Raw genomic sequence first — 17,135 nt, forward strand, 5'->3', positions numbered from 1 at the left:
AGAAAAGTAAAACCATGAAGAACGAACAATGAGCAAAAAGCAACAAAGGAAAGGCCCCTGGGTTTGATAATTAGAAATTCATTAGTGCCCTTGGAAAAGGCTCTTTCATTAGAAAGGTATACAAATATTAACTAGGAAGAAATGATAATGTACAGCATTTTCAAGGTCTACTTTTGATTCCTACTGAAAGTGATTTCATAATTAAAAACACTATGTATGTGTGTTTATATATATATATATGACTAATTTTAAAGCTATGTAAATACAATGACTGATTTTCACTATACTTAGGTGGTAGGAAATATATTTAAGCTAGATCATAAATATTTCAGAACAAATTCTGAGAGTACATTATGATATCAAAAGTTTTATTTTAAGAGAAAGAGAGGAAATATATTTTTTCCTAAATATAAAAATCACGTTAAATACTTTATATAAAGATATTATATGAAAATTTTATAAAACTATAATAAGAACAGAATATAAGACAATAAAATCTTACTCAGTTCTAGAAATACACTTCTTTCTTTCTTCTAGGATTTGGCATAGGGAATAAACAAATTAAAAAATAGGGCGTCAAAGTCTAAACAAAGACCTGAAAGAGGATATTTTATAACTTTTCTGATTAATACTTGATTATTTCTAAAAGGTCAATTATAACATTAAGGAAAAATATAATTTCAAGTTTCAATTACCCCCCTATAAAATAATGGTTCTTAAATTTAATTTTGTTATAGATGACACAAGTTTTATTGAATTACAAGAGAAGAATGGTAAACTCCTAAATTCAAAATGAACTAAACATTTACAATTCTTCACAATCACGATTACATGTGTAAATAACATCTTATGCCTCATGCCTATAATCCTATGCCTGAATAAACACTAATGAATACATCAAATTACATGACCCATTATTTTACTGTTTGAACTTATTTTCTCAATTTTTCAATCATGCAGAGAAGGTATAAGCACACTCAATTTAAGCTTATAATATACTTTAAGATTCTTTTGATGGTAAAAATAATTCTACCCCAAATATCTGGTTCCCAACTTTTTAAAAAAATACTTAAAATCTCAAATTATCAATTATACAACATATAGAAATAAAGAGTAAACCAAGTTTTTGATATTTTTTCCAATTTTAAGGATAAATGGAAAATAATCAAAATCAAACCAAGACTGGAAGGTCTCATGATGACACAAATGCAGAGATTGTTTAAAACTGGTATTTGCTTCTTAATGCAGTTGTAACATATTAGAAAAACACAAAACACAAAATTAAGGTCAGTTAAAAAACGGCTTATAATTTTGTTAACATTATGTAAATAAACAATATTTATATATAATCAGGTAAGCATTACACCACAGACTAAAGTGGATTTCTCACTTCAGTTTTCCATAGTAACCAGAAATGTAAAAAGTTGACTGCCAGAGAGATTTGAAGGTCATTTGAAAAACGAAAATAGGGGCGCCTGGGTGGCTCAGTTGGTTAAGCGACTGCCTTCAGCTCAGGTCATGATCCTGGAGTCCCGGGATCGAGTCCCGCATCGGGCTCCCTGCTCAGCAGGGAGTCTGCTTCTCCCTCTGACCTTACCCCCTCTCATGTACTCTCTCTCTCTCCCTCATTCTCTCTCTCAAATAAATAAATAAAATCTTTAAAAAAAAAAAAAAAAAGAAAAACGAAAATAGTTCCATTTCAAAGCCAAACAAACTAAGCCATAAGTCAGTGCAAATAATCATGATGTGAGAGGTTATTCTGGAAGATAAATGTCAATTTATCTTTTAAGTATTCTATCTGCCATTTTCATTATTCTTAACACTGCTGGGAATATAATGAAGATCACATTTCTAAAAGAGTAAATGTTTTCCTAAAAGCCTAATCTAATAAAAATCATTACAACACAGGAATTTTGACTCCCCATAAATTACCATCTATATCAAATTAAACTTGCTGGGATAACTGTCTTTCTATCACACAAAATTTCTCTTTAAGGAAAAATAAAACCTAAAATATAATTAAGAACTTAAGTTATTATTAATAAAACAGTTACTGAATGGCAAGTATTTTTGAAATAAGGCAATTAACAATCTCTGTTTTATTTATTATAGTATAAATGAAGAATGTCTTAAGTAACACTCTTGCAAAGACAAGTCAGCCTTTTCAAAAGCAATTAACTTACTGTATACTCAATAGTTCCTTTAGGTTTCTGAAAGGACATTCGTCTCCCATCTTTCTTGTCTAAGGTCTTCTTTTGGCCGGTGTCTGAAAGAAAATGAGGTAAAACTCCTATTAAATTCATTTTATTTTCAGAGCAATGTCAAGGACTGCTAACTAGAGCTCATTGGGCAGTTATCTACTAGACTTAGTACTACTACAGCTTGTTCCCTGGGATTCTCTGCTCTAAAATGCAACCAACTGTTGAAAAAGGAAATGTATCTTCTTGCTTGCTTGCTTTAGGAACTGACCAGTATGAGACACTATAATAACTGGAAGTCATCTCAAGGGACGCCTGGGTGGCTCAGTCATTAAGCGTCTGTCTTTGGCTCAGGTCATGGTCCCAGGGTCCTGGGATCAAGCCCCGCATCAGGCTCCTTGCTCAGCGGGAAGCCTGCTTCTCCATCTCTCACTCCCCTGCTTATGTTCCCTCTCTCGCTGTGTCTGTCTCTGTCAAATAAATAAATAAAATCTTTAAAAAAAAAAAAGGAAGTCAACTCAAAACATAAGCAACGGTCAGCGAAAGGATTATTTTATTTTTTAAAGATTTAATTTATTTATTCATGAGAGACAGAGAGAGGCAGAGGGACAGGCAGGCTCCCTGCTGAGCAGGGAGCCTGATGTGGGACTCGATCCCAGGACCCCAGGATCAAGACGTGAGCCTAAGGCAGACACTTAACCATCTGAGCCACCCAGGCACCCCATGGATTATTAAGTTTGATTAAAAACTGAATTATGGATCATTTCTTTCAACCTATCTAATTTGATTACAATTAACTATATATTTGAGGATATATATTATTATTCATTATTATTATAAACCAAACCATGTTTGAAAAATGTAACATTAGTCCTCACAGGAAAAAAGAACTCCACTAGGTATTTTTCACTTGCTTATCAAGATATTTCACTTGAACATGTTATTATCACTGAGATTACGGTATCTGTTTCACTTTAAATTTTGCATTAGTCCTAACCTTCTCATCTATACTTCATATAACAACCATTACACTGAATTGATAAATACCACTCCTATCTAAATAATTTAAAATGATTAAAATCAATCTCAAAAAAACTCAATACTGAGTAAGACAGTGAATGGCAAAATGCCATAGTCACCCTCAATATTCTACAAGGTTAAAATGATAATTCTGAAAGAAATCAGTAAGTGATCTGAAGGGGTACGTGCACCCCGATGTTTATAGCAGCAATGTCCACAATAGCCAAACTATGGAAAGAGCCAAGATGTCCATCGACAGATGAATGGATAAAGACGTGGGGTGTGTGTGTGTGTATATACACACACAATAAAATATTATGCAGCCATCAAAAGGAATGAAATCTTGCCATTTGCAATGATGTGGATGGAACTGAAGGGTATTATGCTGAGCGAAATAAGTCATTCAGAGAAAGACATGTATCATATGATCTCACTGATATGAGGAATTCTTAATCTGAGGAAACAAACTGAGGGTTGCTGGAGAGGTGGGGGGTGGGAGGGATGCGGTGGCTGGGTGATAGACATTAGGGAGGGTATGTGCTATGGTGAGCACTGTGAATTGTGTAAGACTGTTGAATCACAGATCTGTACCTCTGAAACAAATAATACACCATATGTTAAAAAAAAATAGTAGGAAGGGAGAAATGAAGGGGGGAAATAGGAGGGGGAGACAAACCATGAGAGACTATGGACTCTGAGAAACAAACTGAGGGTTCTAGAGGGGAGGGGGGTGGGGGGATGGGTTAGCCTGGTGATGGGTATTAAAGAGGGCACGTTCTGCATGGAGCACTGGGTATTATACGCAAACAATGAATCATGGAACACTATATCAAAAACTAATGATGTAATGTATGGTGATTAACAGAATAAAATTTAAAAAAAAGAAAAAAATTAGTTCTACCTAACCCCAAATAATTTAGAAAATATCTTTCATTCGTTCTCCCTCTATCCAGTCTTAACGGAATTCCGATCATACTAGAGTTTGTTTATATGTAACTAATTAGCTCAGTTGGGTGAACAGTTCTAACAAAGCATTAATAATAAAAATAATAAGTATGAATACCAAAAAAGTCAGTTTGTTTCACAATGCTTAAAAAAGCTCTCCTTAAAACCTTCCTGATCACCTAAGGTAACCCAAGTCTCTGTTATTAATCATATAGCATCTGTATGTCTCCTTTATAGCACCTGGCTCAGTTTTAAGTTTCTATCTCTTTTTAAGCCCTTCCGCTATATGGTAACCTAAAAAATACTGTGCTTGCTTTGTTCCACATTGCCTCCTCTGAAGCAACAACTTAAACCATACCTATAACTACCACAATTCTCATAAACCGTCATTAATTTTCCTTAAAGAAAAGCAAAGAATAGCTCAACCATTATGCCTCTGAGGGCAATGAATTTTATATATATATCCCCTACTTTTATTTCCTAAATATTTACAGAACTCTTAAAAGCTGAGGAGTAAAAGATAAAAACTCAGAAAAACAGGCAAAAGATATGATCAGACAAGAGAATGTAAAAATGGCGCTTAAACATATAAAAATATTTTCAATCTAACTCATAACTAGAGAAATGCAAATGTGAACTACACTGAGATACAATTCCTCACCTATCAGATTGGTAAAAATTCAAAAGCCTAACCAAATATTGTTTGGCTATAGAAAAAACAGCATTCTTCTATATTTATGGTAGGAATGCAAAATGATGTAATGCTTATGGAAAGGAGTATTATTTTTGCTTATTGTAATCCAATGAATAGCATATATTTAAATTTGATTTTCTTACGATAAACATTAAACTACTTTAAATCTAAAACAATTTAAAAAGTTTTAAATAGTAATTTCTGCTCTTTCATAAACAGCAGAGGGAGCCAAAAACACAATCTCATTTTGCCGTTTAAACTTAAGCAATGCAAAGTACAATTACAGATAACTTTTAATAATACATATCCATCCTTAACTGATTTTAGGAATAACCATTAGTCTACATTACTTTGCCTAACTGAAGTTTTTCAGTTTGTGTTTCATAATATCCCAAGAGTTCATTAAACATTTAATCACAATGAAGTTTGCAATTGCTCTCATTTTTAAGAGTTCACCATGGAATACAGTTCAGAGCAAGAAAACCAATATACTAGCTTTCTATAAACTTTAAAACAAATTGAAAGTATCCACGTTAATAATTTAGAATTATATATTATTTTAATGTTTATTACAAAAACAGTTCTAAAGGTTAATAATATTAAGACATTTCCTCATAAATATAACTACCAGACCACAATGAAACAAACTGATCACTCACTTCTATCAGTATGAAAATACAATCACATAATCACAATATTTGACTTTCTGAAAATGATCACAGTTGCTACCTAGCCCAGTCTCTTATTGGGTAATTGTAATACCTTTGTAAAAGAGAGTTGCCAGAATAAAAGAATCTAGACAGTGAGTATGGAGAGGAGAGGTCTTCTTCCCCACACAAGTTATTACAGTTTAGAAACATATACATATTTGTGATTTATTCATCAAAATAATAAACATTTATCAAGTGCTCAGGATATGCCAGCCACTGTTTTAAGTACTTCACATTTATTACTTTACCTGATTCCTCAACCCTATAAAGTAGGTATCATGATTATCCATTTTACAACCTAAGAAAATGAAGCACATTGTTGGTTATTGCAATTGGGGAAATGTTACTGGCATCTAGTGGGTACAGGCCATGGATGCTGTTAAATATTGTGTGATAAACAATGTACAGCACATTCCCCTCACAACAAAGAATTCTCTGTCCCAGAATGTCAATACTGTTAAGGTTGAGAAGCCTTTATATGTACCTAGCACCTTATATTATGTGTGGCATACAGTAGGTGTTCAGTAAATTTTTGATACGTAAATGGATATATAAAACTTCCCCCAAGATACAATTATCTTGATATGTTGGAGAGAGCAAGGGACTTAGATTTTACTCTATCATTACCAGAAGCACTTACATGTAATCTAGAGCAATGAAGTCCCATTCTAAGATGAACCCTACAAACTTCGATATTCTGTGTTTTAATAATTTGGTCCAAAATATTTTATAACTTCTACTCTAATTTCATCTTTCGATATTAGAGAATATTGCTTAATTTGCCAACATATGAGAGTTTCTAAAATTTATCTTTTGGTTACTGATTTCTAGAGTAATTGCACCACGATGAAAGAAAATAAAGAAGTTCAAACCTTTGAAATCTGTTGAAATTTGCTTTATAATCATATGTAAATTTAGTAAATACTCCGTATGTACTTGAAAAGAATGTGTATCCTGTACTGTAGGGTAGTGTTACGTGTGTGTATCATACATACATATACTCTATCTCCCGATCAATAAGGTCAAGTTTGACAATTGTGTTTTCAAATTTTCTATATTCATATTGATTTGCTTTTGTATGATTATTCTGTAAATTACTAATACAGGTTGTTAAAATCTCCCACTATAATTGTGGGCTATATATGGTCCCTTATAAATTTCTCTGCTTTGTTTTCTGTATTTTGAGACCATGACAACTAGGTTCATATAAATTAGGAATTGTTTATCATCCTGGGAAATTGAACCTTTTCTCAGAATACTTTTTACCTTAAAGTCTACTTTGTCTGATATTAATTATACCAGTTATTCTTCCATCAGTGTTTACTTTTTCTTTCTTTCAACCCTTCTTTATCCTTACACTTTTTTTTTAAATTTTTAAGAGTTTAAGTAATCTCTACACCCAACATGGGACTCAAACTCACAACCCTGAAATCAGAGTTGCATTATCTACTGACTGAGCCAGCCACGCACCCTAACCTTACACTTTAGATTAACAATTCTGTTAGTGATCATCCCAGAGGTTACAGCCTGAAATACTGACTTATCACAGTCTAATATTAACTAGTACTTTTATCCTTTTCCTGGACAATGTAAGGACACTAAAAACTGTGTGCCCCTGCCAAGACTTATATGCAACTGTTATTACTTTAATTATATATATGTATATGAAAAACCCACATAAATCATTATTTTTCTAGACAGTCAACATTCACTTAGTTTTACCCTCATATTTACCATTTTTACTGCAACTCTGGGTACTTTTACAGAGTAACAGAATTCTAGGTTGGCAGATATTTTCCCCTGCCTTTTAGTTTACTGTTTCTGCTGGGAAATCAACTGTCAATTTTATTGCTACCTCATTAACTGTTTGTTCTGATTGCTTTTAAGATTTTTTTTTTTTTTTTTGTCTTTGGTGGGATTTGTACTGATTCCACTAGAGGTTTGTAGGGATGCTCAAATCTATGAATTAAAGTATTTCATGAGTTTGGAAGTTTTCATTCTCTTATTAAATTATGCTTCTGCCCCATTCTCTCTCTCCTCTCCTTTAGGAACTCAAATATACATACGTTAGAACTTCCCATTCCATGTTTTATTAACCTTAACCCTCTCCCATATTTTCCATTCTTTTGTCCCTCTCTCTTTATTCTGAATATTTTCTTCTGACCTATCTCTCAATTCACTAATTCTCCCTTATGGTGTGGCTAATTTGCTGTTAAATTCACCCACAAAGATTCTAACTTGGATTATATTTTTCAGTTCTAGAATATCCATTTTTCTTTTTTATAATTTGTGTCTTTCTACAAAATTCTAAATTAGCATAAAATTCTCAACATGGCTATTTTAAATCACAACTACAATATCCAGAGTTCCTTGGCTCTGTTTCTATTCACTGTTGTTTCTCAAGTCTTGTTGTGTGCCTAATTATATTTTGTGTGCTGCATACTGTATTTGCAAAATTGTCTATAGACAGAATTTGACACACAAAAAGCTGTATTTCTCCAGAAAATACTGTTTGCTTCTGTTAAACAGCTGAGGACACGAGCAATACCAGATCTTGTTAATGAAGATATAGGGATTATAATCTGAAGCTAAGCCAATATCTCATGAGAATCTACCTACTTCAGTTTCTCTATATATCTCAGATACAATGTTTTAGGGTCCTAAATGAGAGTTCACCACCTCCCTTGTAGTGGATCTTATATTCTATCCCTTATCCTTTATACCTGCATGTTGTTAAAAGCACCTTTTAATCTTTCAGTTGCTATTTCTGGAATCAACATATTACCTAGGGAAGAGGAATCCCAAATTGGAGTTGCTCCTCCTTGGCCTCTGTCCTCACTTAGATCCTAGTCTAGTTGTATCAGTTTGCTTTCTGACACCCTCAATAGAATGTGTTTTGCTTTGGCCCAGCTTTTAAAACTGTTCTCAGCAGGATAGTTGAATTACCCAGCTTGCTATTACCAGGCTAAGAAGTCCCAAAGATTTTTAAGCAGAGAATTGAAAAAGCAGTATCAGAATTTTAAACTAAAGTCATTTTGGTAATAGAGTGGAAAAGGCAAACTGGAGGAGGAAAACAAGCTGTAAACCAACAATGAAAATAGCATGAGATCCAGTTTTAAAATACTACATGCCCATTACTATAACTGAATATTCTAATTTGGGTAGTAGCTACTGATATAAAGTGTGATAATTTAAAAATATTGAGCTGCGAGTCAGTATTTTCAAACACAATAATACAGATATTAAAACTTCAAAAGCATCTTCTAAACTACAAGAAATATTCTGATTACAGCTTTTCTAATTAACTGATTCCCTCTATAGTGAGGTAATACAGGGAAAAAATGCCTGTATTTTTAAACTTTCTCTTCTGATGACTCTTTATCCATAATCAGAACAAAAATTCTAAAAATCCCTCAATTTCTCTTCAACTTTGTAAACATTCTCTTCTAGATTTCACATCATCTTTCTGCTTCTTTTCACAGTTGAACTTTTGGAAATAAGAGTCTACTTTCCGGTCTTTACTCCATCACCACCTACTGATTCCACAATGCACTACAATGGCTTCTCTCTTCTCAGTTCACTAAACCTGCCTTGGAAAAGAACAAACCAAGTGGCAAATGTGATGGGCCTGTTCAATTTTATTTTATTTGATCTTTCTGAAGCATTCAACTAATTCCTTCTCAATGTTCATCTTTCCCTTTATTTGATAATATCTCATATACTCTTCTTGGTCTCCTACCCATTAGTTGTTCCCCTTTAGTGCCCCCCTTCTCTATCTAGCCGAAGACTTTTTCAGTGGTCTGCTTCTAAGTGAAAAGCTCCATTATATAAAGTGCTATATAGAGACAGCCTTGCTACTTAAAAGTTGTTTTTCAGGGACCAACAGCATTGGCATCACCTGGGTGCTTCCAGTGAATGCAGCTTCCAGTGATTGCAGAATCTCAGGCTTCACTCCAGAACTACTGATTCACAATTGATATGCGTGTGCAATAAATTTGAGAAGCACTGTTAATAGAGCTTTTGGAAGGATCGAACTTGCAGACTAAATAACTGGCAGAAGAAATGGCTTCCCTACTGGCAACAGTAAGACTAGCAATTTTCAAATTTCTGTCAAACTCATCTGTTTTCTAAAATAGTCATTGCGATAGACTACATTGTTACTGAGTGTCCTGTATTCCTTCCTGGGGAGGAATATAAAATACCCTGCATCCCACTGATGTCTGACATGGCCATGTAACATGCTTTGCTCAATGAAACATGAACAGAAGTGAGGAGTATTCCAGGTAAGTTGTTAACATACTTTTTTTTTAAGATTTTATTTATTTATTTGACAGAGACACACTGAGAGAGGGAACACAAGCAGGGAGAAGCAGGCTCCCCACCCAGCAGGGAGCCCGATGTGGGGCTCGATCCCAGGACCCCAGGATCACGACCCAAGCCGGCAGATGCTTAACAACTGAGCCACCCAGGTGCCCCTACACATTATACTTCTTAACTCTCTTTTTCCTCTATCTTAAGACCAGGGCTGTTCCATATAGTGACTGCTCCATCAACATGGATTCTAGAGGAAAGATGTAATTCCTAAGGGTATTACACATACACACAAGTACACATAAATCTGATTATTCCCTTTCTGCTCCTGATTAAATAATAGTGCTTGGAAAATAAAAGAATTCATGTGTAAAAAGCAAATCACCTACTAGGGGGGAAAAAACAGTCTAGCTTGCTTAACACTTCTTTATGGAAACATTATTCAATGCCAGAAGACTGAAGTTATGTTAACTATCAAAATAAAAATTCCAAGAATGAGGAGGGCTTGATAAAAGGACTAGTGGAAAGTACTGAACAATGGTATAAAAATGTAGGTGAAAAACTATTTGTGGATATTACAAGTAGGAAAAATGTAAAAATAATGAGTCAATATCAGGAGATGGGGAGAAAAAATATGGGAGATGCTAATGCCATCTGAAGCATGAATTAATAATACCAATGTATTAGAATTTTCTCAAATTCTGCTTAACTTTAGACATACCATTTAGAAAATACTTTCTTATGGCAAAAAATATATCTTTCAGTTACCCTTCCTTCAAACCCTCCATACATCATTCTATCTGTATATATACATAGAGTAGATCTGGACAATGCCTATCCTAATATATATATAATTATGTCTCTGAATGGCTAGATTGGAAGTGGCTTTTAAACTTTAATCTCTGCAATATATGACTTCTTCATCGTTAGCATACATGAATTTTACTAAAAAAAATGTCTTATAAAAGACTGAAAGCAAATATACCAAGATTCTATCTTCAGCATTTCTCTTTCAAGTTCTTTTCAGGAACTTTTCATAGTCACCTCACTTTTCCTAAGGTCTCAGTCCTATTGAGAGGTTGCCATACAATTTTTTTTTTTAAAGATTTTATTTATTTTTTGACAAGAGAGAGAAACAGTGAGAGAGGGAACACAAGCAGGGGGAGCGGGAGAGGGACAAGCAGGCTTCCCAATGAGCAGGGAGCCCGACGCAGGGCTTGATCCCAGGACCCTGGGATCATGACCTGAGCCAAAGGCAGACGCTTAACGACTGAGCCACCCAGTCGCCCCTGCCATACAATTTACACATGCATCTCTTTTCACAACCGGAATTATAAAACAGGTGCATGTCCACAGTGCTTGTGAAGAAAAAAGACAAAAACAAAAAATAAACAAAAACCCACTGAGGCTCAGTAATTTGATTGAAACAGTATTGAGGGAAATAGTGTTTTTTAACCCTACCTATATATTAGAATCCCCTGAGAAAAAACTAGTTGAAGTCCTAAACTTAAGAGATTTTGATTTATGATCTAATCTTTGATTCTTGTCAAATCGTAGAGATCTCATGCTAAGAGTGGGGCCTTAAAACCAGAATTAAAAAAAAAAAAATCTACCCAGGAAATTCTAATGTACAGCCAGTATTGAGACCCATTGCTCTAGAAGAGTGTTCTCCAATGAAACTTTCTGCAGTGAAAGAAAGTTTATATCTGCATTATCCAATATAGTAGCCACCAGCCTTAAGGCTTCTGAGTGCTTGAAAGGTGGCAAGTGAGGCTGAAAACTAAATTTTTAATTTTACTTAAAGTTTTATTTCTGTAGAAAATTCTATTGAGTAGCATCGTGCCAGAAATCTAAAATCTAGAGCCCTCACTGTATGATCTAAAGTCTGTATAATCTAGCACCTACCCCTGAGTTAAGATACACCATCTGGTAACTACATATCTGGATTAATTGCTTTGGCCCTGTCAGAACTGCTTTTATTAACTTTGTTGTTATACCATTCAACCACACTAAAGAATGGTGTTAAAAAGTAGCTTTTTGAAATTAGAGGCTATATTTACTATAAAGATGGTCAGGATACTTTTTGCTATATTAGAGTCCCATGAGAATTTTTTCTCATTATTCTGTCAGCAATAGTGATATTCCTGCAATGAATGGAATTTTCAGCAATGGTGGAAATGTTCTATATTTATTTATCAATTATAGTAGCCACTAGGCAAATGTGGCTTTTAAGCACTTGAAATGTAAATAGTAAGGAACTGTGTTAAGGAATTTGGATTCCAGACTCTATTTCTGCATTGTCCAATATGATGGCAGTCAGGCATATGTGGTTACTTTAGTTTAAATTAGGCAAAATTAAAAATTTAGTTCAGGTTTCTCCTGCCTGATCAGGCAACAGATTTATTTTAGGGATGCTGATTTATGTCTGATCACATTTCCCTTTTTTCACTGACTGCTAGAAAACAAAGGCAAATTTTTGGCCTTTCTCTAACACATGAATTTGACCTAATACATGCCCCCTTTTCGTTCAACAAAATTTATCAAGAGTCTCTTAATTTAAGTTTGTTGGTGACCATGAAAAGAGCCTTTATAAACAAAAAACTATTTGCAGTTATTTTATTTTTTTAATTGTTTGATTTTGATTTATTAAAGTACAAATATAAAAACCTAGCTTTCTCTTAAGCCTTCAACTATCAAGTGCATTTTATTTATAAATCTAGTAACTCCTAACACTTCCCAAGGTACTTTTGACAGCTGATCAACTCAAAAGGAAAACAAACTAAATATCCCTAAATAATCCTATTTATAAACCTGGGTAATTAAATTTTCTCACATACATTAAACTGTATTTATAAATTCACTATATTTTATTTTAAACACTTCAATTGCCTCTAAAAAGTAAACCTTTCTAAGAATGTAACTGTAGGTAAATACATTAAAGTTTTAAGTATAATTAAGTTCTAAATATTCTCATAGTTTCTAAATTTAGCCAAATACTTGCACCTTTCAATTTAGAAAACAATTACACAAATACTCATTTTAAATTGTATTTAAAGACAATCTGTATGTATTCTAATAGGCCTAATTCTCTGAAACACAATTTTTTTTGAGAGAGAGAGCATGCTCATGCGAAGTGCGGAGCGGCAGAAAAAGAGAGTGAGAATCTTGAGCAGACTCTGTGCTGAGTGTGGAGCCTGACATGGGGCTCGATATCATGACCCTGAGATCATGACCTGAGCTGAAATCAAGGGGACACTTAACTGAATGAGCCACCCAGGTGCCCCTGAAACACAGTATTTTAGGGGGGCCTGGGTGGCTCAATCGGTTAAGCATCTGCCTTCGGCTCAGGTCATGATTCCAGGGTCCTGAGATCAAGCCCCACATCAGGCACCCTGCTCGGTGAGGGAGGCTGCGTCTCCCTCTGCCTCTTCCACTCTCCCCCAGCTTGTGCTCTCTCTCTCGCTCAAATAAATAAAATCTTAAAAAAACCAAAAAACACAGTAAAGACCAAATACACTGATCATTCCTAAACTTAATTCAAAATATTAATACTAAGCATTTAATAAATGAAATATTTACTCCTAATCTTACCATGGATAAAAGCCCCATTAAGGAAAGTAGTGATTCTCAATGTGTGGTCCTCAGACCAGCAGCACCAGTATTACTTGGTAAATTGTTAGAAATGCAAATTATGGGGCGCAATCCAGAAGTACTAAATCAGAAGTTCTTGGGAAGGAGCCCATCATTTTTGTTTTAACTAGATTTTCAGGTGATTCTGACACACATTAAAGTCTGAGAATCATTGCTTTATTGTAGCACCAAATATTCAGAGACAGTTTTGTCCGAAAACACAGATAATACAAAAGACTTCAGTTCAGTGGTCCTGTGAGATGAGCAGCAATTCTAAAACAGGGAAATCTACCTCATGTTTAAGAAGGAAACAATATGATGAGCTCAAACTTACCATCAGTTACCATGAGAGCAGCTTGAGGTTGTTTATCAAGATGAGGTTCTTTTCCCTCATCCACCCCGCTGCCCACCTTAAGAAATGAGACTAAAGGGGCGCCTGGGTGGCTCAGTACCTCGGGTCATGATCCCAGGATCCTGGGATCGAGCCCCGCGTAGGGCTCCCTGCTCGGTGGGAAGCGAGCTCCCACTCCCCCTGCTTGTGTTCCCTCTCTCGCTGTGTCTGTCTCTGTCAAATGAATAAAAAAAATAAATAAATGAAATAAAATAAAATAAGCTGCTGAGGGTCTTGCTTAAAAAAAAAAAAAAGAAAGAAATGAGACTAAAACTGTAGGACACCTAGGGTCACTCTCCACTGACCAACACTGTGAGTTTTGGGGGTTTTTTAATAGTTACTGCAACAATTGGTCCTCCAAATCTTTAGAGCCACTTGGTCTTTCCTGGGTTCAAAATAAATTATCTAACTCTTACAGATAATCAGCATCTGCAATTTCTAATGTAAAATATAACTTTTCTAACATCTTCACTGAATTTTGCTTTTTCAGCTCATTTTAATACCCAAGTCTAAGCTTCAATGACAACCCATCCTAACCCTTTACCTCATTTAACTTGTTTTAATTTAACATCATATATGATAGAGCTCTGCATTCTTCTCACTTTTTTTTTTCCTGTCTGACAGGGCCATCACTCTTAGAAATATGAAGATAACACTCAAATGGATTCTACATCCCTTATTTCTTTGTCTGGCTCAGTTTCTTCATCAGAAAAATGGGATAACAGTATCTATCTTACAGAGTTGTTATTAGGATTAAATATTTGGTAGTGCCTGCCCAATGTTCCTGGCAACTATTACTTTTGTTGCTGTTTCCTCCTGAAAGCTAGTGTTTTAATCACTAAAACTAAATGAAAATAAATTTTAAATAGAACTGAGATGCATTTAAAGTATACTGTCACCAAATGGGAAAACAGAGTTGACATAGCAGGGTAGTTTATGATAATAACTAATCACAATAAGTTGAGACTTAAACTTGATAAATCTACTTATTTATTACTATATGATCCAGTAAAGTGAATACTTTTAATGGCTAGGTGAAGTAAGTCAGAGAAAGACATACATCATATGATTTCACTCATGTGGAATTTAAGAAACAAAACAGATGAGCATAGGGGAAAAGAGGGAAAAATAAAATAAGAGGAAATCAGGGAGGGAGACAAACCATAAGAGACTCTTAACTATAGGAAACAAACTAAGGGTTGCTGGAGGGGAGGGGGGCTGGGGAATGGGGTAAGTGGATGATGGGCATTAAGGAGGGCACTTGATGTAATGAGCACCCAGTGTTATATGCAACTGATGAATCATTAAACTCTACCTCAAACTGATAATAACTATATGTTAATTGATTTTAAATTTTAAAAAATGAAAAAAAAAAATAAAAGCTGCATAGTATAGGCTTATGGTCATGCTCCTAAACAAGAGCTGTAAGGTCCAAAAATTTTTCTCAAATCAAGTCACAATTTACTCTTTAGACAAAAACAAGAATTGAGTTATGTTTTCTTTGTAATTGTTATTAACTAAAGCAATGGTGTGATAAGCTCCTTAATGTGTCTAACTCCCAATTATGGTTTTCTTGGGGGGAACTATATAAAGTTGGAGTCAGAAAACAAAAGCAGCCACCTAGGAGAGGAGTAAAGGCATTAGTAACACTAACAGTACAGTAAGTGGTTTGTTTATAAAAAAATCAAAAACATTTGACCAAAATTTTATCTAATTCATCCTTAACATGTCAACAGCAAAGCTATTTTATCAACATCATTACTGAACCCAAAATGGGGCAAGATCACTACAACAAACGGGGTCCCGGAGTGCAGCCAATTTACAAGCATGGATGTGTCCGTACAAGAAATACTGCAATAGCACACAGGACATTTTAAAGAATTGAAGGAAGGGTGAGAGACGATAGGAAACTTAAGCAGCTGTTATAAAAATCTGAAATAAAGGTAGTCACAAGCAGAAAGGGCAAAAGAAATCTTTCAAATAGACTCATACTCATTCTGAAAGACACAAATACAAAAAAAAAAAAAAAGAATGAAAAATCCTATAGCCAAATCCACTGGGTAGGCAGCTGCAAAAAAAGGTTCTCATCTTAAGCAAAAGCTAACTAGAAATAAAGCACCATCTACTTTTCACTTGTATATACACATGTTGCCTCTCAAAGGAGTCGATCTAGAAGCTATACTTATTTTAAAAAATGGTGATCAAATTATTGCTGGAGCACTTATTTCCTGAACTGGCTTTAGAACTCTGTAAGCATAACTTCATAGACCCACAATGTTTTTACACCCAAATGGTATTTTCTAGCTTTACCACCCACCACTTCCACTTGTGTTCTAAATGAAAAAGAGCTCTAGAATTGAGAACTTCTGGGATTACCTAATCAGCCTCATTTACAAACAAGAAAATATAGGCCCAAAGAGATTAAGTAAATGTACAAATTCTTTCAGCAAGTGAATGACAGGATGTCCCGGCCCACCTGACTGTGGTCGTACCTGGGACATCACAAGGCCTCTCTAACTTGGGTCAGAGATCTGGGGTCACCATAAATATTAAACAATGTGCCATGCGTTCACAAGGCAGCTTCATCAGAAGAGGACTTTTGTAACTGCAACTCTGAAGGGGAGTGTCAGATGCAAGAGCCTGCTCAGTCAGTGTTTCTGAATCAATGAATCCGATGTATATGTTTGGGCTCATTAAAATACCGATTATATTCCGTCCTGGTTAAGTTACACCACATATTTCTGAATTCTCCATCTGTCTAGAGGCTGGTCACCTATCATGTTTTCAATTAAGGCAACTAAAGACTCATTTTTAGAAATCCTTTATTCAAACACTTTAAAGGTTTAGTGCTCATCCTTGGTCCCACCTTTAGGAGAATTCTGCATCTGGTTAACACTTCAAAGCAGAAATATAGTAATCCCCCCTTTTTCATTTTTCAATTCCATAAACAGGAATTCTAAAGACGTATGTAAAGTGAGGAAAAATTATTTAAAGGGGCCATGCTAAAATTAAGATTTTCATACTCAAGTTTCTTCAAAGTTTAAATTACACACCTACACACAGGTCAAGAGATGTCTCCACTGTTTCACTGCTTTAAAATGAATGGCAGAATGTGGGGTTATGGACAGATTTTACACTCTGAGCTTTTCTCTGTATTCTAAACTCGTCAATGCTCATAAGCTGACTCTCATAACACCAAAATGCACATTACAACAACAAAAATAAAATATAAATGA

The 17,135-nt window shown here is 34.7% G+C and overlaps 1 protein-coding gene across 6 annotated transcripts in view; it reads right to left on the reverse strand.

Annotated features, from left to right (window-relative positions):
• OXR1 (oxidation resistance 1) overlaps positions 1-17,135 on the reverse strand; it is a 365,575-nt gene that overhangs the window by 65,715 nt on the left and 282,725 nt on the right. For all 6 annotated transcript variants that reach the window (XM_028109391.2, XM_028109432.2, XM_028109416.2 and 3 more), the window contains one exon: positions 2,184-2,266. In XM_028109391.2, coding sequence (XP_027965192.1) covers positions 2,184-2,266 — 83 coding nt within the window. The remainder of the gene's footprint in view (positions 1-2,183; positions 2,267-17,135) is intronic.

This window comes from Eumetopias jubatus, unplaced genomic scaffold (genome assembly GCF_037043125.1).
Source record: "Eumetopias jubatus isolate StellerSeaLion01/CBP00866 unplaced genomic scaffold, mEumJub1_p1.0 scaffold_4, whole genome shotgun sequence".
Taxonomy (NCBI): domain Eukaryota; kingdom Metazoa; phylum Chordata; class Mammalia; order Carnivora; family Otariidae; genus Eumetopias; species Eumetopias jubatus.